Raw genomic sequence first — 24,006 nt, forward strand, 5'->3', positions numbered from 1 at the left:
GATGGGCCCGGACAGACGGACACGGGTCTGGGGGGGCGGGGCGGGGGTGTGAGGGGGGCGTGAGGGGGGTGTGAGGGGGGCGGGGCGGGGGTGTGAAATCGCTGCTTTTGGAGAGGGGCCTTTGGGGTGAAAAGGGCATTTTTGGGGCATTTATGCTCATGGATGGAGGGAAAAGGTGTCTGGCTGGACAGGTGTCTGTCCATCTGTCCAGCTGCATGTACAATGTCCAGCCGGACATACAATGTCCATCTGTCCACCTGCACGCACAATGTCCGTGTGTCCGGCTGGACGTACAGTGTCCAGATGGACGGACAGATGGACACACTCATGGCTGTGGGGATGGATGGACATGGAGCTGGACTGACCAACAGGAGCGACTTCAGCTGGGAATGGGGATGGTGGAGCTGTCAGATGGACAGAAGAACAGGGGCGTGTCCAGCTGGACAGATGGACATTGTACGTACAGATGGACAGTTGGACATTGCACATCCAGTTAGACCGATGGGCAGCGAATGTCCAGTTGGACAGATGGACATTGAACATCCATTTGGACAGACACCTTTTCCCTCCATCCATGGGCATAAATGCCCCAAAAATGCCCTTTTCACCCCAAAGGCCCCTCTCCAAAAAGCAGCGATTTCACACCCCCGCCCCGCCCCCCTCACACCCCCCTCACACCCCTGCCCCGCCCCCGCCCCGTTCCCACGAAGAACAGGGGCGTGTCCAGCTGGACAGATGGACATTGTACGTACAGATGGACAGCTGGACATTGTACAACCAGATGGACACACAGACATTATATGTCCAGTTGGACAGACACCTGTCCAGCCAGACATTTTCCCCCCTCCACCCATGAGCATAAATGCCCCAAAAATGCCCTTTTTGCCCCAAAGGCCCCTCTCCAAAAGCAGCGATTTCACACCCCCGCCCCGCCCCCCTCACACCCCCCTCACGCCCCCGCCCCGGTCCCGTGTCCGTGGGTTTGGGGTCGGGATCGGCCGGAGCCTCCCCCGTGCCCGGAGCCTGGGGATGGACACAGGGATGGGCCCGGACAGACGGACACGGGGCTGGGGGGGCGGGGCGGGGGTGTGAGGGGGGTGTGAGGGGGGCGGGGCGGGGGTGTGAAATCGCTGCTTTTTGGAGAGGGGCCTTTGGGGTGAAAAGGGCATTTTTGGGGCATTTATGCTCATGGGTGGAGGAGGAATGTTGTCTGTCTGTCTGTACAATGTCCATGTGTCCAGCTGGATGTACAAATGTCTGTCCGACTGGACTTGCAATGGTCCCTCTGTCTGGCTTTGAATGTAGCCAGCCAAGTGTCCATCCACAGTGTCCATTCGTGTGTCCTGCTGGACATGTCCCTGTGTCTGCCTGTCAATCCATCCCTGTGTCCATCTGTCTGTCCATCTGTCCAGCTATTTCCAGTGAAGGTCCAACACCAGCAGCCCTGTCCATGTGTCCGGCTGGACAGCCCAGCCTGTCCTGGATCCTCCAACCCTCCCCAGGCTGGGGAGCAGGGATGGGGACAGATGGACACATGTGAGCACATGGATGGACAGACACGTGTCCAGGGACGTGTCCAGCCTGAAGGTGTCCGTGTGTCTCTGCCACTGTCCCACCATCCACAGAGCGTTCCAGGTGTCCATCTGTCCCTGCAGCCATCTCTGTGTCCGTCTGTCCTGGCTGGACACGTCCCTGTCTCTCTCCCTTCCCTCCCCACCCTGGGGGCTGTGAGGGGACAGAGCAGGGGGGAGTGTCCAGCCGGACACACGGACAGGGGCAGCTCCATGTGGGGGTGCCCAGCTGAGCCCCACCCCCACCTCCATCAGCAGCCCCTTTTTCCTTCCTTTTACCCCCAAACAGGGGCAGTGCCCCGGCCTCCACACCCTCCCTCAGTGGGGGTCAGAATGGGAGGGTCTTTTGGGGCTTTACCCCAAAAATCCCCATCTGCTGTTCTGGGTAGGGTTGAAACCCTTAACCCACCGTTTTCATCCTTTATCATCTCATCAATCCCTGCTCTCCATCCACACCACACTCTCAGCAGGGACTGGAGTGTTCCAGTGCCCCCCACGGCACCCAAAACACCCCCTGAGGGGGAGAGAAGCCGCAGCCCCCTCCCTGAGCACCAACCCTTACAAAATACTGCATTTTATTCCATCTCTTTCCTTCCAGAAATACACTTTTTACACCATTTCCGAGCTGTCTCTTAAATAAAGGCGTGGCGGGGGCGGGGTCACTCGGGGGCCGGGGGCGGCCCCTCGGGGGCCGGGGGGGCGGCCGGGGGCGGCTCGGGGCCGTCGCGGGGCCGGAACAGGAGCTCCCCGGCGGGGATGACCTGCTCTGCCGGCCAGCCCGCGGCGCCGTAGGGCTGGTAGAAGTCGGGCTCCGCCTGGAACATGACGAGCGCCTGGGCCGTGTGGATGCGCACGTGCTGCGCCAGGCTGCTGGCGTCCAGGAACTTCTCCCCGCAGGAATCGCAGGCGTAAAGGATCTGCGTGTTGGGGTCTGCCGGGGGAGAGAGAGAGAAACACACACACCGAAATGGGCCAGGCTCGGGGCTGGTGCAGGAAATAGTTTTGTAGAAAATTCTACGAATCTGCAATCAAATTCTACAGGATGGGAGCTGCCAGCCCGTGCTGGTATTCCTGGAGGTGCTGGGATGGGAGGAGGCAGCTCCAAATTCCCAGTGGTGATGGGATAGGAGGAGCCAGCCCGGTATTCCCGGTGGTTCTGGGGTGCTGGGATGGGAGGAGCCAGCCCGGTATTCCCGGTATTCCCGGAGGTGATGGGATGGGAGGAGCCAGCCCGGTATTCCCGGAGGTGATGGGATAGGAGGAGCCAGTCCAGTATTCCCGGTATTCCCGGAGGTGCTGGGGTGGTGGGATGGGAGGAGCCAGCCCGGTCAGCATTCCCGGTATTCCCGGTCTCACCTGCCTCCTGCACCTGCTTCACCGCTTTGGTGATCTCAGCTTTAAGGGCTTCGGTCTCGTCCGCTGTCACTGCGGCTGCCACGGGCACCACTGTGGGAACAGAGGGGGACAGGGACATTGTGAGGGACAGGGACACTCTGGGGGACAGGGACATTGTGAGGGACAGGGACACTCTGGGGGACAGGGACATTGTGGGGCCCGGCTGGGCAGGAATTCCTCCTTGGCCATGGATCCTGCCCAGACCCGGGTGCTGCGCCCTTGGATAAATCTCCAGCACCTTTGGGGTCTCCAGGACCTCCAAGCTGCCCCCCATGGAAAAGCCCCAAAGTGCCCCCCTACAACTGAATCTCCCTTTTAGGAGACTCTTGGGCCCCTCAAGCTGCACCTCATGGATAAACCTCCCTTTCAGACCGCTCTAAGGCACCCAAGCTGCTCCCCAGGGTTAAGCTTCCCCTCTGGAAGGGCTCCAGGGATCCCCTAGGCTGCCCCTCACAGAAAAATCTCATTTTTGGGGTGTCTCTTGGAACCCCAAGCTCCTCCCTGGAGATCCAGCTCCCTTTTAGGACAGTCCTGGGATGCCCAAGCTGCATCCAATGGACAAGTTTCCTTTTAGGGTGGCTCCTGGGACCTCGAAGTTGCACATCTATAAATTAACCTCATCTTTGTGACAGTTCCAGGCCCCTTCAACTCTCCCCACAGGTAAGTTTTCCTTTTGGGGTGGCTCATGGAACACCCAAGCTCCTCTCCAGGGATAAAATTTCCCTTTTGGGATGGCATCTGGGCATCCAAGCTGCACCTTTTTTTCAGGACAGGACACCTCCAAGGCCCCCAGGCTGCATTCCCATGGGTAAATTTCCCTTTTGGGATGCCTCCAGAGTCCCCTAAACTGAACCCCCATAAATGAATCTCCCTCTGGGGACAACTCTGGGACGAGCCAGCTGCTCCCTATGGATAAGGTTCCATTTCAGGACAACGCCAGGACCTCCCAGCTGCTCCCCACCTCCAACCTCCCCTTCTCTTTGGGATCCCCAGGGCCCCGGCTCACCCGTGAGCTGCGTGACAGCGGTGGCAGCCAGCGCCTCGGTGGCCAATGTCACCATGTCATCGGACGCCACCGTGACGATGTTGACCTCGTCGCCCTCCTCGGGCTCCAGGATTTTGATGCCAGCCTTGCCCTGGTGCACGGTCTTGACGTGGGAGCGCAGGTTGTCCACGCGGTTGAAGCCACGGCCGCACTTGTCACACAGGAAGGGCTTCTCCCCTGGGAGGGCACAGGGAGTGGGGTGGGTGAGGGGGCAATGCCCGGGGGCAGCGCAGGGCTCTGGGAGGTACCCACCCACCTGTGTGGATGATGATGTGCTTGGACAGGTCGCCCACGTTGACGAAGGCTTTGTTGCAGACGGTGCATTTGTGGGGCCGGATGTTGTCGTGGTGACGGATGTGGTTGGCCAGCTGGCTCGACTGGACGAACCTGGGGGAATGAGACCACGGTCACAACAACCCTGGTGTCACCCTGGGTCACCCTGGCACCTCCACCCTCCCTCCAGAGCATGGCACCTGGCTGGGAACAGCCAGTGGAGGTGCCCTCTGATATTCCACCAGCACCAAAGTGGGGGAATAGTGGAACATCCAAAGGGAATCCTCACCTCTTCCCACAGCGCTCGCACACGTAGGGCTTCTCCCCGGTGTGCTGGCGCACGTGGGCGATGAGGGAGCTCGCCTGGGTGAAGGCTTTGCCGCAGATCAAGCACTGGCACGGCTTCTCTCCTGGGGAAGCACAGGAAAGGTGGGTGGGGAGCACGAGGGGCAGGAGGAGCCTTGGGGGCAGGAGGGGAAGGGAGAACCCCCGGGAAAAGGAGGGGAAGGGAGAACCCCGGGGACAGGAGGCGAAAGGAGAACCCCTGGGACAGGAAGGGAAGGGAGAACCCCCGGGGACAGGAGGGGCAGGAGAACCCCGGGGACAGGAGGGGAAGGGAGAACCCCCAGGGACAGGAGGGAAGGAGAACCCCGGTGACAGGAAGGGAAGGAGAACCCCTGGGGGACAGGAGGGGAAGGGAGAACCCCCAGGGACAGGAGGGGAAGGGAGAACCCCCAGGGACAGGAGGGGAAGGGAGAACCCCGGGGACAGGAGGCGAAAGGAGAACCCCTGGGACAGGAAGGGAAGGGAGAACCCCCGGGGACAGGAGGAGCAGGAGAACCCCGGGGACAGGAGGGGAAGGGAGAACCCCCAGGAGGGGAAGGGAGAACCCCCAGGGACAGGAGGGGAAGGAGAACCCCTGGGACAGGAAGGGAAGGGAGAACCCCCAGGGACAGGAGGGGCAGGAGAACCCCTGGGGGGCAGGAAGGGCAGGAGAACCCCGGGGACAGGAGGGGAAGGGAGAACCCCGGGGGCAGGAGGGGCAGCAGAACCCCCGGGGACAGGAGGGGAAGGGAGAACCCCCAGGAGGGGAAGGGAGAACCCCGGGGACAGGAGGGGCAGCAGAACCCTCAGGGACAGGAGGGGTCCGTACCGGTGTGGATGCGGACGTGGCGCTGCAGAGCGCCGGGGTCGGCGAACTGGCGCTGGCAGTGCACGCACACGTACGGCTTCTCCCCGCTGTGGATCCGCAGGTGCCGCTTCAGGTTACCTGGGAGCAGGGCAGGGTGAAGGACACCGGACCCTCCTCCCCCTTCCCAGAGCCCCTGAAGCTCCCTCGGGAAAGGCTGGTGCTGTTCAGGGTGCAGGGATCGAGGGAAGTTGGCTGCACCCTGCCTGGGATTGGGCAGGAACACTGGAGACAGCCAGGACAAGCACCCAGAGTTTGAGGGGATCAAAAGATTCCACTGGGATCATCCCAACCCTCTGGCTCTGCAGCAGGCTGAGAGAGGATGGGAGGAGACATCCCCATCTCCTTTCCAGGGTGTGACTCCATGTGGAAAACCAGGAATTCATGCAGCACAACCATGGCACCATAAAGCCGGGATGAAATCCTTCCTCTGGCTCTGATCCAGCCCTGGAACACTCCCTGCTCCCCACAGACCATCCAAGCCCCATCACTCAGCTCCTCAGCCCCCTCCCTGTGTTACCTGACGTGGTGAACTGCTTCCCGCACTCCCGGCACTTCAGGGGCCCATCTGCGATGTGGATCTTCAGGTGAGCCTTCAAATTCCCCACCTGGGGATGGAGAGCGGGATGGAGAGAGCCCCAAACCACCTCATCCTCCTTTGGAGCAACCCAAATCCCCGTGGATCCCTTCTGGAGTGGCCTCTAGGACCTCCAAGCTTCACCCCATGGAGAAACCACTCATTCCAAGCTCCAAGAGCCCCAGGCTGCATCCCATGGACAATCCACCTTTTCAGGACTGCTCTGGGACCCCCAAACTGCAATCCATGGATAATCTACCCTTTTAGGACCACTCTGGGACCCCAACTACACCTCATGGACACACCACCATCCCAGGACAGCTTTGGGGACCCCAAACTGCATCCCATGGACAATCCACCCTTTCAGGACTGCTCTGGGACCCCTAAATACACCTCATCATCCCAGGACCACTCTGGGACCCCCAAACTCCATCCCATACATAATCCACCCCTTCAGAACTGCTCTGCAACCTCCAAATATGCTTCATGGATACATCACCATCCCAGGACCACTCTGGGAAAGGTGGTGTATCCATTCCAAACTGCATTCCATGGATAATCCACTCTTTCAGGACTGCTCTGGGACCCTCAAAAATACCTCACGGACACACCACCATCCCAGGACTGCTCTGGGACCCCCAAACTGCATCCCATGCACAATCTACCCTTTCAGGACTGCTCTGGGATGCCCAATGGATGGCCTTGCTGCATTCCCTACACTCATGGACACACCACCATCCCAGGACCACCCTGGGAACCCCAAACTCCATCCCATGGCTAATCCACCCTTTCAGGACTGCTCTGGGACCCCCAAATATGCCTCATGGACACATCACCATCCCAGGACCACTCTGGGACCCCCAAACTGCATCCCATGCATAATCCACCCTTTCAGGACTGCTCTGGGACCCCCAAACTGCATCCCATGCACAATCCACCCTTTCAGGACTGCTCTGGGATGCCCAATGGATGGCCCTGCTGCATTCCCTACACTCATGGATACACCTCACGGACACACCACCATCCCAGGACCACCCTGGGAACCCCAAACTGCATCCCATGGATAATCCACCCTTTCAGGACTGCTCTGGGACCCCCAAATATGCCTCATGGACACATCACCATCCCAGGACTGCTCTGGGAGCCCCAAACTGCATGCCATGCATAATCTACCCTTTTGGGACTGCTCTGGGATGCCCAATGGATGGCCTTGCTGCATTCCCTACACTCATGGATACACCTCACGGACACACCACCATCCCAGGACAACTCTGGGAAAGGTGGTGTATCCATTCCAAACTGCATTCCATGGATAATCCACTCTTTCAGGACTGCTCTGGGACCCCCAAATATGCCTCATGGACACACCACCATCCCAGGAGCACTCTGGGAGCCCCAAACTGCATCCCATGCATAACCCACCCTTTCAGGACCGCTCTGGGACCCAAATCCCTCTCATCCGCCACTCTGGACCCCACTGCATCCACATAACCACCCTTCAAACTGTGGGGGAACCAAACTGCATCCATGGTAATCCACCTTTCAGGACTGCTCTGGGACCCCCAAATATCTCATGACAACTACACTTAAGGACTCTCTGGGAGCCCAATGGATCCTGCATCCCACCTTTGGAACACCTCACGGACACACCACCATCCCAGGACCACTCTGGGAGCCCCAAACTGCATCCCATGGCCAAACCTCCCTTTCCAGGACCATGCTGGCGCAGCCTCCCCGCTCCCCAGCACACCTGGTTGAACTTCTTGTCGCAGTGGGGACACTTGTGCTCCTTGTCGGTGTCGTGGGTCTCCAGGTGGCGCATCTTGGAGGTGGGGTCGGAGAAGGAGCGCCCGCAGTAGTCGCACTGGTAGGGCTTCTCGCCGCTGTGCACCAGCTGGTGCCGCTTCAGGTTGCCCGAGGTGGTGAAGAGCTTGCCGCAGTCCTCGCAGCGGTAGCGCGCCTCGCCCGTGTGCCGCTTCTTGTGCAGGTTCAGCAGGCTGATGAGCCGGTAGCTCTTCCCGCACTCCTCGCAGCCGTACGGCTTCAGCGGGCTGGGCCGAGGGGGGAATGTCACAATGTCACCCCCTCACAGCCCCCAGTGTGAGTGTCACCCCCAGCCAGACCCAGGAATCACGGAATGCTTGGGTTGGGAGGGACCTCCAAGCTCATCTTGACCCCACTGGCCACTAGAGCAGATTGTTCCAAGCCCCATCCAACCCTGAACACTTCCAGGGATGGGAGTCCATGAAACAACACAAATTTGGACAATGCTCTCAAACACAGGATGGGATTCTGACGGTGTCTGTGCAGGGCCAGGAGTTGGACTCGATCCCTGTGGATCCCTTCCAACTCAGGACCATGACAGAGGCAGAAAGACAAATCTCCTCCCAATACCCCAACACACCAGTGCATTTCCAAAGGATTTGACCATTCCCAGCAAACCTCACATTTTTCAGGTGTCTTTCCCTGGCTCCACCCGTACCTGTGTGTCTTCTCGTGGGCCTTGCAGGCAGCTGGGTCGGAGAAGGCCTTGTTGCACTCCCTGCAGGAGAAGGGCTTCTCTCCGGTGTGGATCCGGATGTGCCGCTTGAAGTTCCCGGTGTGGGTGAACTCCTTCCCGCAGTCCTAGGGATGGAGGGACAGGCACTGTCACCCTGCTGTCCCCAAGGCACCTGGTGGCACCCAGAGCTCTGCCCAGCCAGCCTCACCTCACACTTGTGTGTGACGGAGCCGTAGGCCTTGGACTCGGTGCGGTCGCTGTAGGTGCCGGAGCGCAGCAGGCGCGGCTCCCCCGAGTTCTCCTGGCCCGAATCCGCGCTGCCCGACTCGTTATCCTCAGCGTTTTCCCCATTCTCCAGCTGGGGAGGCTCCTCCTTGGGCATTTTACCCTCATCTTCCTCCTCCACTATCATCTCCCCATCTTCCTCCTTCCTTTCCAGTTTCATCTCTGCAGGATGGTAGAAAATGGGGATGCTCAGATTTGGGAGTGGCAGCAGAGGCACAAATCCACCTGGATTTCCTAACTTAAGGAGACTGGGATTAGGTGTCATCTGTCTCCAGAGAAATCACAGAAACATCTGAGTTGGAAGGGAAGTGAAAGCTCATCCATCATCACCTCTGCCAGGAATCACTTTGAATTTGCAGGTGATTAACCCTAAATTCCCAAAGCCTGTGCAGGCAGAGAATTTCCCAACTCTCCTCACTATGCTCCAAAACAACTGCTCCCAGAGGATCCATGCCTCACAAACTCACACTCACACCATGAATTCCACAGACAATGAGGGCTCCAGCCCTGCCCAGCTTTGTCCCAGCCCCGCTCACCTGCCAGGCTGTCGCTGCCCACGGCGCTCTCCGATGGCTGCCCGGGATCCTCGTGGATGGCAGTGCCCGTCCCTGCGAGCGCTGCAGCGTCAGGGCAGGGAGGGCTGGGGGTGACAGCAGGGGCCAGGCTGTCACCCCTCGCTGGCTCACCCTCCTGGCCAGCCGGATGCTCCACAGGCACCTCGGGCTGTGCCGCGGCCTCCGGCTTCTCCTCCTTGTCCTCGCTATCAGGAGCGGCTGCTTTGGCTTTGTCAGGCTCCCCCAGAGCTTCTGCCACCACCGATGTCTTGCCATCAGCTGGGACCTTGTCAGCTTCTGTGAGGGAACAGGAGAAGCCATCCAGCTGCTGCTGCTGCCAGCAGGATTCCCAAATCCCACAAAATTCACAGAAGCAGCAATTTTTCAATTTTTTCAACTTCAAAATTTTTTTGTGCTGCCCAAGAGGATCAAACCCCATCCAGGTGCACCAGGTGCAGGCAGGAACTGGGTTTGCAAGGTGGCCAAGGAGCATAAGTGGATAAATTTTGGATTGCATGAAGCACAAGTAGGTAAATCTTGTGAGGAGAAGCCAGGAGGGTACGTACCGATCTCGGGGGGCTGCTGGGGATTTTCTGGGGGCACAGAGAGAGATTTGAGTGCGTTGCAAGCACTGACAATCTCCTGCATCTGCAGGAAACCTGCCACGGCCAACACATCCTCCACGTTGTCAGGGCTCAGGCTCAGCTTAGCCGTGTACATGAACTCCAGAACCTGGCCCAGGCCTGCAGGAGAGATCACACAACCAGAAATGAGCCCTCACCTCCTCACTCCTCATTCTGAAACGCTCAAAATAACAAGCTGAAGAGCCTCCCTCAAAGCCTGAGCACAGAATTGTGTTGTTTACGGAGCTGGGAGGTTATTGGTGATGATTAGGATGAATAGCAGGAAAGTGAAAATTTTTGTAATGTAAGGGTCTGAGGCTATATATCATGTTGTGAATTGTAGGATGGGCCATGATACAAATAGTGCAATGGGGAAGAAGATAAAGAGAGTAAAAGTCCATTTTTAGACTGATGGGGATAGGCTGATTTGAAGCTTATGATGAACTTTCATTCCCAGAAGGAGGTGAGGTTTTCTGTTCCAGAGTGGATGTAAATTGTTATTGGGATTCGGCTGATTAAAAAGGAAGTTCTGACTGTGCTTATGATTGTGCTGGGGGTGTTTTTGAGGTTGTTGCATAGAAGAGTGAATAGGATGGGGGTGGAGAGGGTTACTAGGGTTAAGAGTATGAAAACAAAAGCCCCAGGCCTACCTGCAGCGTTGCTGATGTCCAGGTGCACCACGTCCTTCTGGTCCACGAAGAGCATGCGGAAATAATCGCTGCAGGCGGCCAGCACGGCCTTGTGCGCCTTGAAGTCGATGCCGTCCACCACGAAGGTGCAGTCGCAGAGCAGCCCCAGCTGTCGCTGCTGGTTCAGCTGCTCCAGCACCTGCTGGCTGTGCTGAGGGAAATCCATGGCTGTGGGAGGGAGAAAACACCACAGGGCTGGGGTGAGAGGTGTGGTGAAACCACTGAAGGCGTTGTGGAGGAGGAGAGATCACAAAATAGAACGTCACTGCACAAAAAGGTGAATTTCAGCTCCTCTCCTGGCTAAATCCAACCCCAAACCCTCTCCTGGAACAGCCACGACTCCAACACAGGGCTAGAAGGAGCTGGTGGAACAGCCACGATGGTTTCAGCAACCATGACACAGCTGCTGCTCCTCAGCTGGTGAGCAGGAGCCTTGTCACCTCTGCAGACACAAGTGCCACCGTCCCTCCTCTGTGTCACAGCTCCTGCCAAGGCCACAGCACAGGAGTGTCCATCCAAACCTTCCAGCTCCTGCTCTTCCAGCTGCTCATTTATATATATTTTTATATTTTACTATGTGTTTGGAGGGAGTTCTCCACGCCTGGAGCACAGCTCTGCCTAAGGAATGCTGCAAATTGCTGGAAAAATGGCAAATCCCCAATTTTCCAGCAGGCCCTTGTCAGCAAAGTGCCACACTGTGGATTTTCTCCTGAGCTGCACCCATGGGGTGAATGAAGAGCTTTCACTTGGCTTTGTCCTCCACCAATGATTCCGGTGCTGAAGGGATTGTTCCAAAGGACTGGCAAGGAGGGGGGAGAAAGGAAACAGGGATATCCAGATATTGTTCATGCAGGAAGTCCCCAAAGCTCTGGACGCTGGAGCAGGAAGGTCACAGCTGGGGAAACACTCCTGGATTCCATGCTCGGTGTCTCTGAACGTTTCCAGCCCATGGAAGTTGTTTTTCCACTTCATCACCTCTTAAACCAGGAGTTTCCAGTCAGGAAGCAGGGAGAGGTTTGGATCCACAACATCCACAGGCACTTCCAGCTCCTGTTCCCTCCAGCAATCAGTGGTCAGAGGGAGCCTCCTCCTGTCAGCTGTGGGTGCCAGCAACACTCAGGGAAGGATCTTCCTCCCAGGGATTCACTCAGCTTCCACTTCATTCCCTTCCAGTGGGGATGAGAGGCCAGGACCTCTCTGACAGCATTGGATCACACACAGAGAGAGGAAGTTCCACTCCATTTTGTGGTTGCACTGAACTCCCTGCCCTGGCTTTCCCCCAGCCTGTCCCAAAATACATCCCAGAAAAAAACAGTACTTGGGTCAGGATACTGCACAGCACGGCCCAGTGTGGTTGCAAAGCTCTGGAGAAAAGGGAAAGCATTTTCCCTGCAGGGTAAACAAGGCTGAGTTCTGTGCTCACAGACCTGAGGAATCCTGACAGCTCCATGCACTGAAAGGGTATTTTGGGGAATTTGTGGGAGGCACTTTGCATCTGAACGATGATTTTTAACGTTCCAGGATTGGATTTGTCTCAGCTTTGCTCCCCCAGCTTTGAGAAGGAAGTAAAAATCCAAGAAACTCAACTCTTCCCCAAAAAACCTTCCAATTTTCTGTGGTCTCCCCTGTAATGTCATGTGCTCTCTGTACCCACACCCAGCAGCCAATGTCACCTTTACCCACTGAAACCCCTCACTCTGAGGTTTAACAATCCCAAACCTGCACCCAAGCCCCAGGAGTGGTGCCCAAGCTCACCCCTGTGCTGCAGGGAGCAGAGATACCCAGAGGATCGAGGGCCAGAGGGTTGAGTCTCTCCTCCAGAGATTTCCCTTTTCCAGGTGTTCAGGTCAGTCTCTACGCAGCCATCCTGGGAAAAATGGGATAGAAAAACTCAATTTTAAATCTCCAGTCTTGGGTGCTGAAGGTGCAAAACCCCTGATGCAGGACTGGGCATCCTCTGATTTCCCCTCAGGGGAGACAATTCCCCTCCTGACCTCTCCCCGCCGAGGATGTTGAGTCTCTCATTATCCAATTAATCATGCAGAAGTTCATTATGAGCCCACCCACGCCCTCCACACAGATAAATCCAGCAGCTGCAATCCCAGGGAGCTTCCCACGCCAGCTCTGCTAAGCACTCTCGCTAATTAGTACCATTACCTCTCCCCTCCCCTGCCATGTGAACACCTACCTATTAAAAACCCCCAAACCTCCCTGACTTGGAAAAGCAGGGAGTTAAACAGTGCCTTTGCAGGCTGTCAGCAGCCAGCCATCCACGCTGGGAGGATGAAAGGGAAGAGGGGTTGGTTGGTTTCCTACCCACCGGCGTCTCCCGCCTCGTGCGTCAGCTCGGGGAACAGCGCGGCCCCAACCCTCGCTGCCTCTGCCCACAGGGCTCTGTCCTCATTTCCAGCAACGGATCCTGCAATGGTTTTCGTGAAAAAAGTCAAGTCTGGAGCTGATCTGAGCACAGCAGCTCTGTATCATAATAATAATACAGATCATGGAGCAGGGAAGGGCTGCAGAGCTTGTGGTCGGAAGCGGAAGGAGAGCTGTGAGAGGGGAAATGATCATAAAGGGGAAAAAATGAGAAAGACACGAGGAGAGGGACATCCTGGACCCCCTACAGGGAACAGACATTCTGAGGATTGGTTATTTGGATTTCAGGCTTATGGATGTGCTGGTGCTGCTCTGGACACCAAGACATCACCTGAGCCTGAGATCTGCCCTGAAACCCTTCCTGTGTCTGCAGTGCCCAGGGATGACCAGCCCTTGTCTCCTTGGGGAAAAACACCCTTTGGAATGCTGGCTGAGCGCTGGAATCTCGGGAGAAGCCTCTGATGCAGAAACAAAACTCAGGAAATGCGGCTGCTCCAGGAAATGTGTCACCCGTGCCGGCCCGCAGAGGGCACGGACGGCCAGGAGGGGCTGTCACCACGCCAGAACGCCAGGACGGGGGAAAATCCCGTTTTCCTTGCGGTTTCCCCGTCCCTGAGGTGCGAGGATGTGGCTGGGGCTGGCTCGGGGCTATGATCTCCATTCCCAACATCGCGAGGATCTTTGGGTGGCCCGAGGGGACGGTGATGCCCCAAGGCCGGGGGACACGTGGCTGTGTCCATGGCCTGGCCCCGAGTCACCTCACGGCTGGGGAGGGACACAGCGGACAGGGAGGGCGGCCAGGAGCCCCTCGGTGCCCTCACGACAACCACGTGTCCCTGCTCCCCTCACGACATTCAGAAGCCCAAATCCCCTCACGACAGCCCCCGCTGCCCCTCACGACAGCCACCACCCCCCATTCCCCTCATGACAACCAGGAGCCCCCGCTGCCCTCGCAGCAGCCAACAAGCCCTGCGATATCCGGCAGCCAGTCCCTCGTTCCTACCGCGACAAGTCCCCGTTCGCCCGACGGCGACCGGCAGCGCCCCGGTTCCCAGGGCCCCCAGCAGGACCGCCTCCCCCGCCGCAGCCTGCCCTCAAAGAACCGGGGCCGCGCAGCGGGGTGACCCCCAAAGCGGCTCCGTTACCCCACAGGCAGCGAGCCAGGCCGCAGCCTCCTCCCCTCCCAGCGCCCGTGTCCTACTCAGCCCTCTCCCCAGCCTCTCCAGCGCTCTCCCGGGGCCCCCGTGCCGCACCTGCCATGCCGGGCCCGGCGGGGCCTCACCCGCAGCTCGCGGCCCTCACCGTGACACCGAGCAGACAAAGGGCGCCGCCATCTTGGCGCCGGGCGGAAGCGGCGTCGCCCCGGCCCGCCCAGCGTCACTGCGCATGCGCGGCGGGGCACGGTCACCTTCCCGCCCCTTCCCGCCGCAGAGGCGCCGCCATGACGGGGGGGGCGGTGCTGAGTGGGCCAGAGGGGCCATGAAGGAACCGACGGAGGCCCAGAGGAGCCATGAGGGGTCATAATGGATGGAGGGGGGCTGTGAGGGGCTAAGGGAGGCCGAGCACAGCTGTGAGGCTCGAAGGTCCCGGTGCCAGCGCTGCCACCGTGTTCTTTGCTACCTGTGTTGCCAGCCACAACATCACCCCTGCTTAAACACCCCTGAGGTGCTGAATCCGCCGCTGTCCCACCCACTGACCATCCACCATGAAGGAATTCTCCGTAAATATAACATAAACTTCCCTTGCCACAACTTGATGCTGTTCCTTTTTTCCTGTCACTTGTTCTCTTGGCTTCATCATTTCATCAGGGAGAAGGTTCCCTGTTGTTGGAAATAATACAACTTTCCTAAATAATTTTTAATTAGTTGTTTTAATTGTGAGCAGCACCCACTTTCGGCCAGTACTAGTTAAGTTTCTACACAGACTCTTGTTACTCAGATCATTATTCTCCAAAACCTTAAGTTTGTTAAAACTAACCCTGACAAGCTTCAATAAAGCCAAAGGCATTCAAAAATTGGGATCTTAAATTTACAGGCCTTCAAGGACATTGGAGTAACCAGAAAATACAGAGGACATTAAGGCTTGGAAAGCTGGAGAAGATGATAAAAGGAATATAGAAATCGATAACCCATAGCAGCTAATTAAGGAAGAGAATTATGTGATCTACCAATGAACATTAATTTATTTGTTTGCTTAAAATATATAAATAAGTGAAAAAGTTCTGTATGGGCTACAAGGGTACCCTCAATCCTCTTGTCCAGATCACTGATAAAGGGTTCAAACACGTCCCAAAAACCTGTTTTTTATCCCAGCTTTCCTGCCATGAACGAGCTCCTGTGGGGTGTGTTTGGGGCTGGGCTGAGCCCTCTGCTCACCTCCCCTGTCCCAAAGCTATGTGGGCAGAAATAGGGAAAGAGGGCGGCCATGAGGGGAGCCATGAGGGGCCAAGGGGACCAAGGGGAGCCAGAGCGGCCATGAAGGGCCAGCTCCTGTGGGGTGTGTTTGGGGCAGGGCTGCCCTCCGCCCTCTGCTCACCTCCCCTGTCCCAAAGCCATTTAAGCAGAAACAGGGAAAGAGGAGGCCCATGAGGGAAGCCATGAGGGGCCAAGGAGAGCTGGAGGGGCCATGAGGGGCCAGCTGCTGTGGGGTGTGTTTGGGGCCGGGCTGCCCTCCTCCCTCTGTTCACCTCCCTTGTCCCAAAGCCATTCGGGCAGAAATAGAGCAGAAATAGGGCGGTTTCCCCATTTCCCTCCGCCTTTCCCCGCACCTCTCTGGGCCAGGGCCGCTAGATGGCAACCAGCGACCGCCGCTGGGCCCCGGGCTGGCTTCGAGCCGGAGCCGCCGCGTCCCTGCCCGGGGCCCGACGGGCGCTGCCCTCCCCGGCTCCCCGAGCCTTCACCACCTCAGCCATCATCGCTTTTGACCCTTTTTGCCGCAGGGGGATTGCCCTGAGCGCCGTGCCTGGGCCGCTGCCAGGCTGCTGCAGGCAGTCACGGGCGGAGCAGCAACACGAGCCGGGCTGTGTAGCCATAAACAGGCGCTGCTGCCCCAGCGGGCGCCTCGCTGTTGTGGGTACACACAGGGACACAGAGCCAGGCCCTTCCTCCCTCAGAACGAGCCCTTCCTCCCCCAGAACGAGCCCTTGGCTCTGGGGCCGGCATCCCGGCCTTGGGGCATCCCCAGGGTGCTGGGTGAGGGTGGGCAAGGGTGGGCGAGGGGAGGAGGAGGAGGAGAAGGGTTTGGTGCCCTTCCAGGTGGGTCGGCAGCCGGACAGCTGAGGGAATGGCTCTGAAATAGAGCTTCAGGGAAGAAATGAGTCACCCCAGGCTGGAAATAAACAGGGCAGCGGGCGCCCGAGCGGCTCCTGGTGCGGGTTTTTGTGGGGATGGCACAATATCCCTTACAGAGACACCCCTTGGGTCTGAACCTGCGCCCCTTTTTGAGGGTAAAGCATCAGGGAAACGTCAAAAAAACGGAGAAGGCGGCAGTCGGACGTTCTCAATAATTTATCCCAAGCTCTATATACAAAGACAAGCTCTGGCAGAGGGTTGGGAAGGGAACCTGGCTCCCGGCAGGACTCTTGGCACGCTGGATCTCCCCCCTCAACACGCGCCAGCTAAAAATTGCCGGAGCTGGGACTCCCCTCCGGAATTTCTCCGCTGGGTGACGGGATGCGTTCAGCACAGGTCTGACCCACTCTGGAGGGAGCCTTCCCATTCCCTACCCCACATCCCACCTCCTTCCCAAATCACCCATTTAATTAGCGAGGGAGGGAAAGGAGCCCCCCGACCCCTCAGATCTTGATCTCAGTCCGGAAGGTTTGCTGGACGTGCTCGGAGTGCTTGGCCGGCCGGCGCTGAGCCCGGATGGTCAACATCCCATTGTCCCCCAGTGAGGAGGACACGGATGTGGGGTCCACGTCTTCGGGCAGCTGGCACTTGTGGGTGAAGGTGTTCATGACGGTGCCATCTGTGGCCAACTGGGAGAAAAAAATGGGTGAAAAGAGGCGATTTTGGGGTGCGAGCAGAATAGGGACTCATTATTCCCCATTATTAATTAATGGTGAATTAAATACTGCTGGGGTTGTGGCTGGAGCTGTTTGGGAATTGGGTGGGAGCTGAGCAGTCCCCACACCCCCAGTGAGGATTTTGGGGGTGAGCAGGGAAGGGAGGGAGCACCCACCTTCTCGGCGTGCACCTCGATCTGGTTGTTGGAGGTGGTGACAATGATGTCCTCGGGCGCGAAGTCGCTGACGTCCACCGTGAACTGATAGGTGTTCCCCAGGGTCTTCACCACGCCCGTGTTACCGGGGCGAGCTGCAGGGCACGGTTTGGGGGGGTCACAGCCACGGCTTGCCCAGGATCCAAACCCCAAATGCCTCCCGGGTGCGCCCCAAACTCACCTGGGAACCCCAGGCTCTCCCCGTGGGGCCGGACAAAGCTCCCGAAAAGCTCCATGGAGCCGGCGGGCGAGGGTTTCACCTTCAGCCGCCGCTTGCGCCCACCTGCGACCCCCAGCTCCCGCCGGGGGGATGAGCGGAACCCCCTTCCTCGCTCTCCTGCCGGCGAAGGCGACGCCGGATCGGTTATTTCGGGATATTTCGACTTGACGAGCTTTTTAAAGCCTCGTTAAGGCTCCCGGCCGCCTGCCAGACCTCTCGTAAAACCGGCTAAATTTAGGTCTTGCGCCGGAGACGGTGGAAATTTTTCCCCTCTCCGTTCAACCCCCCCAGCTCAACGCCATGGAATGCGATGCCTATTATTAAGGAATAATCACGATAATGAATTAAAATACTTATTAAATCCTCCCCGCCGCGGGATGTACGTTGGGACTGGGAGCCGGAGGGTGGCGGAGGGGGGAGGAAACCCGGCTCGCTCCGGCCCGAGCGGGTCCGTCGGATTCGTCAAGGTCGTTTTTAATGAGCTCGTTTGCAAACTCAGTCGGGCAGCGGAGGCCGAGGCGGGAGGAACGGGTCAGGGGTGCTACAAAAAACGGGGTGCGGTCCACCTGAAGCGTCCCCGGGATGGAGCGCCCTGTCCCCAGGGGGCTGCGGGGGGAGAAGGAGGAGGAGGAGGAGGTGGAGAGGGTGCTGGTGTCGGAGCACAGCTGGAGACCCTGCCCCACCGCCCGGAGGAGGGTCCGAGGTGAGACCCCCACCCAAAAAGGGGGATTTTATGGGGGCGGGGGTCTTTTGGGGGGTCAGCACCCTGTTTCCCCGCTCGCAGGGTGCTTGGAGTGGGTGAAGCGGCAGCTGTTCCGCGTCGGGGAGGATTGGTACTTCCTCTTCATCCTGGGGGTGCTCATGGCCACCATCAGCTTCGCCATGGACATCATCGTCGCCAGGCTCTACGCCGGTAACGAGGGGCGCCCTGGGGGCGTTTGGGGGCTCACCGAGTGTACAGGGGGCTCTTTAGGGGGTGCAGCTCCCCTCCCGACACCTCTCCTCCAGCCCACACGTGGCTGTACCGGGAGATCGGGGACATCGCGGTGCTCAAGTACCTCTCGTGGACCCTGTTCCCCACGGCCATGGCCGCCTTCTCCAGCGGCTTCGCCCAGAGCATCACCCCGCACTCCGGAGGTGAGCCGGCTGCACCCCGACCTCCCTGACTCCCTAAAGGGCCCCCTTGGTCATGGGGAACCCCTAAAATTTGGGTCCTGCCCCCCTCCCCACCGCCAGGCTCCGGCATCCCGGAGCTGAAGACCATCCTGATGGGCGTGGTGCTGGAGGACTACCTGGCCATCCAGAACTTCGGGGCCAAGGTGGTGGGGCTGACCTGCACCCTGACGTGCGGCAGCACCGTTTTCCTTGGCAAAGTGGTGAGGGATCCCCTTCTGAACCCCAAAATCCCCAGCTGTTTCAGCTGGTGCTGGGGTGGGGGGCACTCAGCACTGTGTCCCCCCAGGGTCCCTATGTCCACCTCTCCGCCATGGCCGCAGCTTATCTGGGGAAGATGAGGACCACGGTGACGAGGGAATATGAGGTGGGGCAAACCCAAAAAATGAACGGAGAGATTTGATTTTACCCCCAAAAAGCTGGGGTTGTACCTAACACCCCCCCCCTCCTTACAGAACAAGTTCAAGCAGCACGAGATGCTGGTGGCAGCTCAAGCCGTCGGGGTGGCCACAGTCTTCGGGGCACCCATCAGCGGTGAGGACCCCCCTAATCCCACCCTGGGCCCCCCTAAACCTCGCCCTGATCCCTTTCCCCGTTTTTCCAGGGGTGCTTTTCAGCATCGAGGTGATGTCCCCCCACTTCGCCGTGCGGGATTACTGGCGCGGCTTCTTTGCTGCCACCTGTGGCGCCTTCATGTTTCGGCTCCTGGCCGTGTTCAACAGCGAGCAAGGCAAGGCAGGCTGGGCAGGATGTGCCCCCCCTTCCCCTTGACCCTCCCCCGGGACATTTTTGGGGTGCTCACCCCCAAACCCACACCCTCATTCCTGTCTCCCCTCCCAGAAACCATCGCCGCTGTTTTTAAGAGTGACCTCAAGATTGATTTTCCCTTCGACCTCCTGGAGACCTTCTTTTTCCTGATTTTGGGGTACGGAGGGCCCGGTTTTGGGGTGCTGTCTGTGCTCTGCCTGTGCCCTACCCGCCCTCTCCTCACAGGATCATCTGTGGGATCGTGGCCTGTGCTTATCTCTTCTGCCAGCGCTGGATGATGGTGGCCGTCAAGAGGAACCGGCTGACAGCCAAGCTCTTGGCCACTGAGTCTGTACTGGGCGTCCGTCCATCTGTCTGTCTGCACCCTGCACCCACTGTGTCTGTGTGTCCGTGCTGTGCAGGGGCTGCGTGTCGCTGTGTCCTTCCCATACACCCTGCGTGTCCCTGTGTCCTTCCCATCCACCCTGCGTGTCCCTGTGTCCCTTCCATACACCCTGGGTGTCCCTGTGTCCTTCCCATACACCCTGGGTGTCCCTCTGTCCCCCCTGCCCACCCACTCTGAGTGTCCGTATGTCCACCCTGTGCGCCCTGGCCATCCATGCATCCTCCATACACCCTCTGCATCCACCCCATGCACCCTGAGTGTCCCTGTGTCCCCTGCTGCACACCCTGGGTGTCCCTGTGTCCCCTCCCTGCACCCCAAGTGTCCCTATATGCCCCCCATCCACCCTGGGTGGCCATGTGTCCACCCTGTGCATCCATCTGTCCCCCACACCGACCCTGGGTGCCCTGATATCCCCCCCATCCACCCTGAGTGTCCCTGGGTCCCTCCCGTGTGTCTGTCTGTCCGTCCCCACGCACCCAGCCCCCGTGTCCCCCTGCAGCAAACCCGTGTACACGGTGCTGGCCGTGCTGCTCCTCGCCTCCATCACCTTCCCGCCCGGGCTGGGCCAGTTCATGGCCTCCAGGGTGAGTGGGGGCACTTGGGGCTCCCTGGGGACCCCAAAACCTCCCAGCAAGGGCTCAGGGTGTCCATTTGTCCGTCTGTCCATCCATCCAGCTCACCATGAAGGAACATCTCATCTCCCTCTTTGACAACCGCACGTGGGGCGTGCTGGCTGCCAACGCCTCGGGGGTGGCCAAGCCTGGGGGGCTCTGGCAGGAGTGGGACCATCCCTCTGCCACCATCTATGGCACCCTGACCTTCTTCCTGCTCATGAAGGTAACCATGGCCCCCCAGGCTCCAGCTGTGCCCCCCAACACGGTGTCCCCATGAGGTGACCCCGCTGTGTCCCCCCAGTTCTGGATGCTGATCTTGGCCACCACCCTGCCCCTGCCAGCCGGGTACTTCATGCCCATCTTCATCTATGGTGAGTCAGGGGCTGGGGGGGCCTTGGGGCACAGCCAGGCTGGGGGGACAGACAGCCAATGTAGGAGACATGGTGGGGACAGACAGCCAATGCAGGGGGACATGGTGGGGACAGACAGCCAATGTAGGGGGACATGGTGGGGACAGACAGCCAATGTAGGGGACATGGTGGGGACAGACAGCCAATGCAGGGGGACATGGTGGGCACAACCAGCCCAGGACAGGGGTGCAGGGGGTTTACTCAGCCCTTGGAGTGGGATACTGGGGGGTACCCAGCCCTGGAGGGAGGTACATCCAGTCTGGGGGGTACAGGGGAGGCATCCAGCTCTGGGACAGCTGCAGGAGGGTGGTCACCTCTCCCTCCACCATTCTGGGGGGGCTCCAGGGGTCTCCCCGCCTTCCTTCCTCCCCCAATTTTAGGAGCAGCCATCGGGCGCCTGACAGGGGAGGTGGTGGCCCTGCTGTTCCCACGGGGGCTCCATTCAGAAGGACCCCCACGGCCCATCATTCCTGCTGGCTACGCCCTGGCTGGTGAGTCTGGGGGTGGGGGAGACACCCCCACGGGCAGGGGGACACCCCCACGGGCAGGGGGACACCCCCACGGGCAGGGGGGACACCCACCCCCATCCCCGACCCCGCTCCCCGCCAGGCGCAGCCGCCTTCGCGGGCTCGGTGACCCACGCGGTGTCCACGGCCCTGCTGGTGTGCGAGGCCACCGGGCACCTGGACCACCTCCTGCCCACCGTGCTGGCCGTGCTGGTGGCCAACGCCATCAGCCAGAAGAACCAACCGTCCTTCTACGACGCCGGCATCATCGTCAAGAAGCTGCCCTACCTGCCCCCCATCCGCAGCCGGCACATCGCGTAAGCCCCCGCCCCAAAGCCCACGTTTTGGGGACGTTCTCCAGGAAATGATGGAAATTTTGGGGGGTTTTGTGTTCTCCAGCTCCTACCGAGTGGTGGTGGAGGAGTTCATGGAGCGCCGGGTGGTGGCCTTGGCCAAGGGGGACGGGTTCCAGGAGGTGCTGGTGGCCTTGGACGCCTCTGCTGACGCTGAGTACCCCGTGGTGGAGAGCACAGGTGGGATGTGGGACCTGGGGGTCACTGTCACCATGGGGGGTGGTTAGCGAGTCCCTGGCCCTGTGGTGGCCCCTCTGTGTCCCCTCATGCTGTCCCCCCAGTGCCCACTTGATATTCCCCTGCCCTCTCCATGCCTTGCCCACACTGTCCCTCTGGGGTGTCCCTGCAGTGTCCCCATGCTGCTCTTATGGTGCCAGGCTGTCCTGTTCCCGTTGGTGTCCACATGTTGTGCCCTCAATAGTGCCATGGTGCCACTGTAGTATTCCCATACTGTCATCAGGGTGTCCTCATGCCATTCCCATACTGTCCCCACGGTGTCCCCATGCCATTCCCATACTGTCCCCACGGTGTCCCCATGCCATTCCCCTACCGTCCCCATGGTGTCCCTGTACTCTGTCTATGCTGTCCCCATGCTATTCCCATTCTGTCTCCATGGTGTCCCTGTGGGGTGTCCCCTCGATATTCCCATACTGTCCCCATACCATCACCCTGCTGTCCCCCTGGGATGTCCCCTTAGTGTCCCCAGTACCACCCCCCGTTATTCCCAAACTGTCCCCTCTCTCCAGGGTCCCCCACTCTGGTGGGCACCGTCAGCAGGTCCCAGCTGGTCACCTTCCTCCAGAGCCACAAGCACCCTCAGGCCCCACAAGGGGAGAAGGTAAATGGGGTGGGGGCACCCTACCACACCCAAAAAGTTGCTTTTTCACCCCAAAATTAACATGTCACCTTCCTCAAGCTGGCCACTGTGGGGACACTTGGGGACGACTGCACCATCGAGCCCATCATGCTCCAATTCTCTCCATGGACCTCCCTGCACCAGGTCTGGGGGTGTGAAACGTGTCCTGGGAGCCCCCCAGGTCTGTGGCACACTGAGGGGACACGGCGAGGGTGGCTTTGTCCCCATGTGTCCCTGTTGTCCCTTTCCCAGGCCTACCACCTCTTCCAGATGCTGAAGCTGCAGCGAGTCTTTGTCACCCGCTCTGGGGAGCTGGTGGGAGCCGTGAGCAGGGCAGAGGTGAAAAGGGGGAAGGAAAAGGGGGAAGGAAAAGGGGGAAGGAAAAGGGGGAAGGAAAAGGGGGAAGGAAAAGGGGGACAATGAGGGGGGAAGGGGCTGAAAGGAGAAGGGAAAATGGGGGGAGAGCCCCCATCCCCATCCCACCCCCTCTGTCCCTTCCAGCTGCGGAGAGCGATCGAGGACCTGGCCAACCCCAAGTGATGGCGTTTTGGGACCACAGGGGACCCCTCCCCACCGACGTCCCCCATGAAAAGAGGGGGAGTCCTGACCCCCCCAGCGGTGTGGGGGGTCTGGGCTGGGGGCATCAGTTGTGCATTAAACCATCGACCCATCAGTGCTTCCTCCTCTTTCTCCTCTTCCTCCTGCCGGTTTCTTTTGGGGAAGTCACCCCCTCCCAAACCCAACAACAACACTTAAAACCGCCCAAATCACCCCAAAACTGCCCAGGACGTGCACTGAAGCGCCCCAGTCTCTGTGACACCTCCTGTGCCCCCCTTCTAAAATTATCAGCAAATAATTATCCTCATTTTAATTACTGCAATGAATCAGGGGGTGGGTGTTTAGTGACCCCAAAATCCGGGGGAAATGGGGGGCCCGAGTCCCTGCCGCTCTTCGGTGCCCCCGGACTGGGGTGCAGCGGGTTTGGGCGGCGCATCGGGCGCTAACGAAGCCGTAATTAAGCCTGAGGGGTTAATTAGGCGCGGCGGGGCAGGTTGGGCAGGGCGGGCATGCCCGGGCCCGGCGCAGGACGGGTGAAGCGGGGTCAGCGCCAGGGAGACACCCCAAAAGTGGGGCAGGAGCTGGGCTGGGCTCCGGGCTGGGCGCTGGGAGCGGGGCTGGGCTGCGGCACCCACGGCAGGAGCGAGGGGAGCAGGGGAGGGTCCGCAGCCCCCCGATCGCTCGGAGGGGGGTGAGTGGGTGGGTGGGCAGCGAGCAGCACCCCCAGCCCTGCCCGTCACCCTAAAAGCCCCGCTGTCGCCGTGCCTCAGTTTCCCCGTGGCTTCCCCAGCCCGTGGGCTCCTTGCCCGGCCCCGCCCTGGCACACGGGAGACCGGGGGGTGCCAGGGCCGGCCCGGGGTGTCCC

The 24,006-nt window shown here is 59.4% G+C and overlaps 3 protein-coding genes across 4 annotated transcripts; 1 reads left to right on the top strand and 2 right to left on the bottom strand.

The window, feature by feature from the left end:
- Nucleotides 1–1,825: 1,825 nt before the first annotated feature.
- Nucleotides 1,826–14,436, bottom strand: ZBTB17 (zinc finger and BTB domain containing 17). Of its 2 annotated transcripts, none has more exons than XM_064730745.1 (16): nucleotides 14,331–14,436; nucleotides 13,022–13,120; nucleotides 12,457–12,568; nucleotides 10,663–10,869; nucleotides 9,956–10,132; nucleotides 9,372–9,686; nucleotides 8,759–8,997; nucleotides 8,533–8,675; nucleotides 7,801–8,101; nucleotides 5,994–6,081; nucleotides 5,438–5,554; nucleotides 4,574–4,694; nucleotides 4,268–4,398; nucleotides 3,973–4,188; nucleotides 2,928–3,017; nucleotides 1,826–2,502 (listed from the first exon to the last, which is right to left on the bottom strand). In XM_064730745.1, exons 4-16 carry the CDS (start codon nucleotides 10,865–10,867, stop codon nucleotides 2,231–2,233), a joined length of 2,415 nt encoding a protein of 804 aa, XP_064586815.1. In that variant the 5' UTR covers nucleotides 10,868–10,869; nucleotides 12,457–12,568; nucleotides 13,022–13,120; nucleotides 14,331–14,436; the 3' UTR covers nucleotides 1,826–2,230. The 2 variants fall into 2 exon arrangements, with proteins under 2 accessions (XP_064586815.1, XP_064586817.1); XM_064730747.1 differs by having other exon boundaries at nucleotides 13,018–13,120.
- Nucleotides 14,437–16,566: 2,130 nt separating this feature from the next.
- Nucleotides 16,567–17,982, bottom strand: HSPB7 (heat shock protein family B (small) member 7). Its single transcript, XM_064730516.1, has 3 exons — nucleotides 17,480–17,982; nucleotides 17,260–17,393; nucleotides 16,567–17,056 (listed from the first exon to the last, which is right to left on the bottom strand). The coding sequence occupies exons 1-3, from the start codon at nucleotides 17,532–17,534 to the stop codon at nucleotides 16,871–16,873; spliced, it is 375 nt and encodes a 124-aa protein (XP_064586586.1). The 5' UTR covers nucleotides 17,535–17,982; the 3' UTR covers nucleotides 16,567–16,870.
- A 56-nt stretch (nucleotides 17,983–18,038) lies between these two features.
- CLCNKA (chloride voltage-gated channel Ka) lies at nucleotides 18,039–23,255 on the top strand. Its single transcript, XM_064730515.1, has 19 exons — nucleotides 18,039–18,221; nucleotides 18,303–18,431; nucleotides 18,527–18,655; nucleotides 18,755–18,894; nucleotides 18,981–19,058; nucleotides 19,147–19,225; nucleotides 19,296–19,421; nucleotides 19,532–19,616; nucleotides 19,685–19,786; nucleotides 20,344–20,428; nucleotides 20,520–20,681; nucleotides 20,760–20,829; nucleotides 21,249–21,359; nucleotides 21,478–21,691; nucleotides 21,774–21,907; nucleotides 22,474–22,565; nucleotides 22,644–22,727; nucleotides 22,836–22,922; nucleotides 23,085–23,255. Exons 1-19 carry the CDS (start codon nucleotides 18,101–18,103, stop codon nucleotides 23,121–23,123), a joined length of 2,067 nt encoding a protein of 688 aa, XP_064586585.1. The 5' UTR covers nucleotides 18,039–18,100; the 3' UTR covers nucleotides 23,124–23,255.
- The last annotated feature ends 751 nt before the right edge of the window (nucleotides 23,256–24,006 follow it).

The sequence above is a fragment of the Zonotrichia leucophrys genome, chromosome 21, assembly GCF_028769735.1.
Source record: "Zonotrichia leucophrys gambelii isolate GWCS_2022_RI chromosome 21, RI_Zleu_2.0, whole genome shotgun sequence".
NCBI lineage: Eukaryota > Metazoa > Chordata > Aves > Passeriformes > Passerellidae > Zonotrichia > Zonotrichia leucophrys.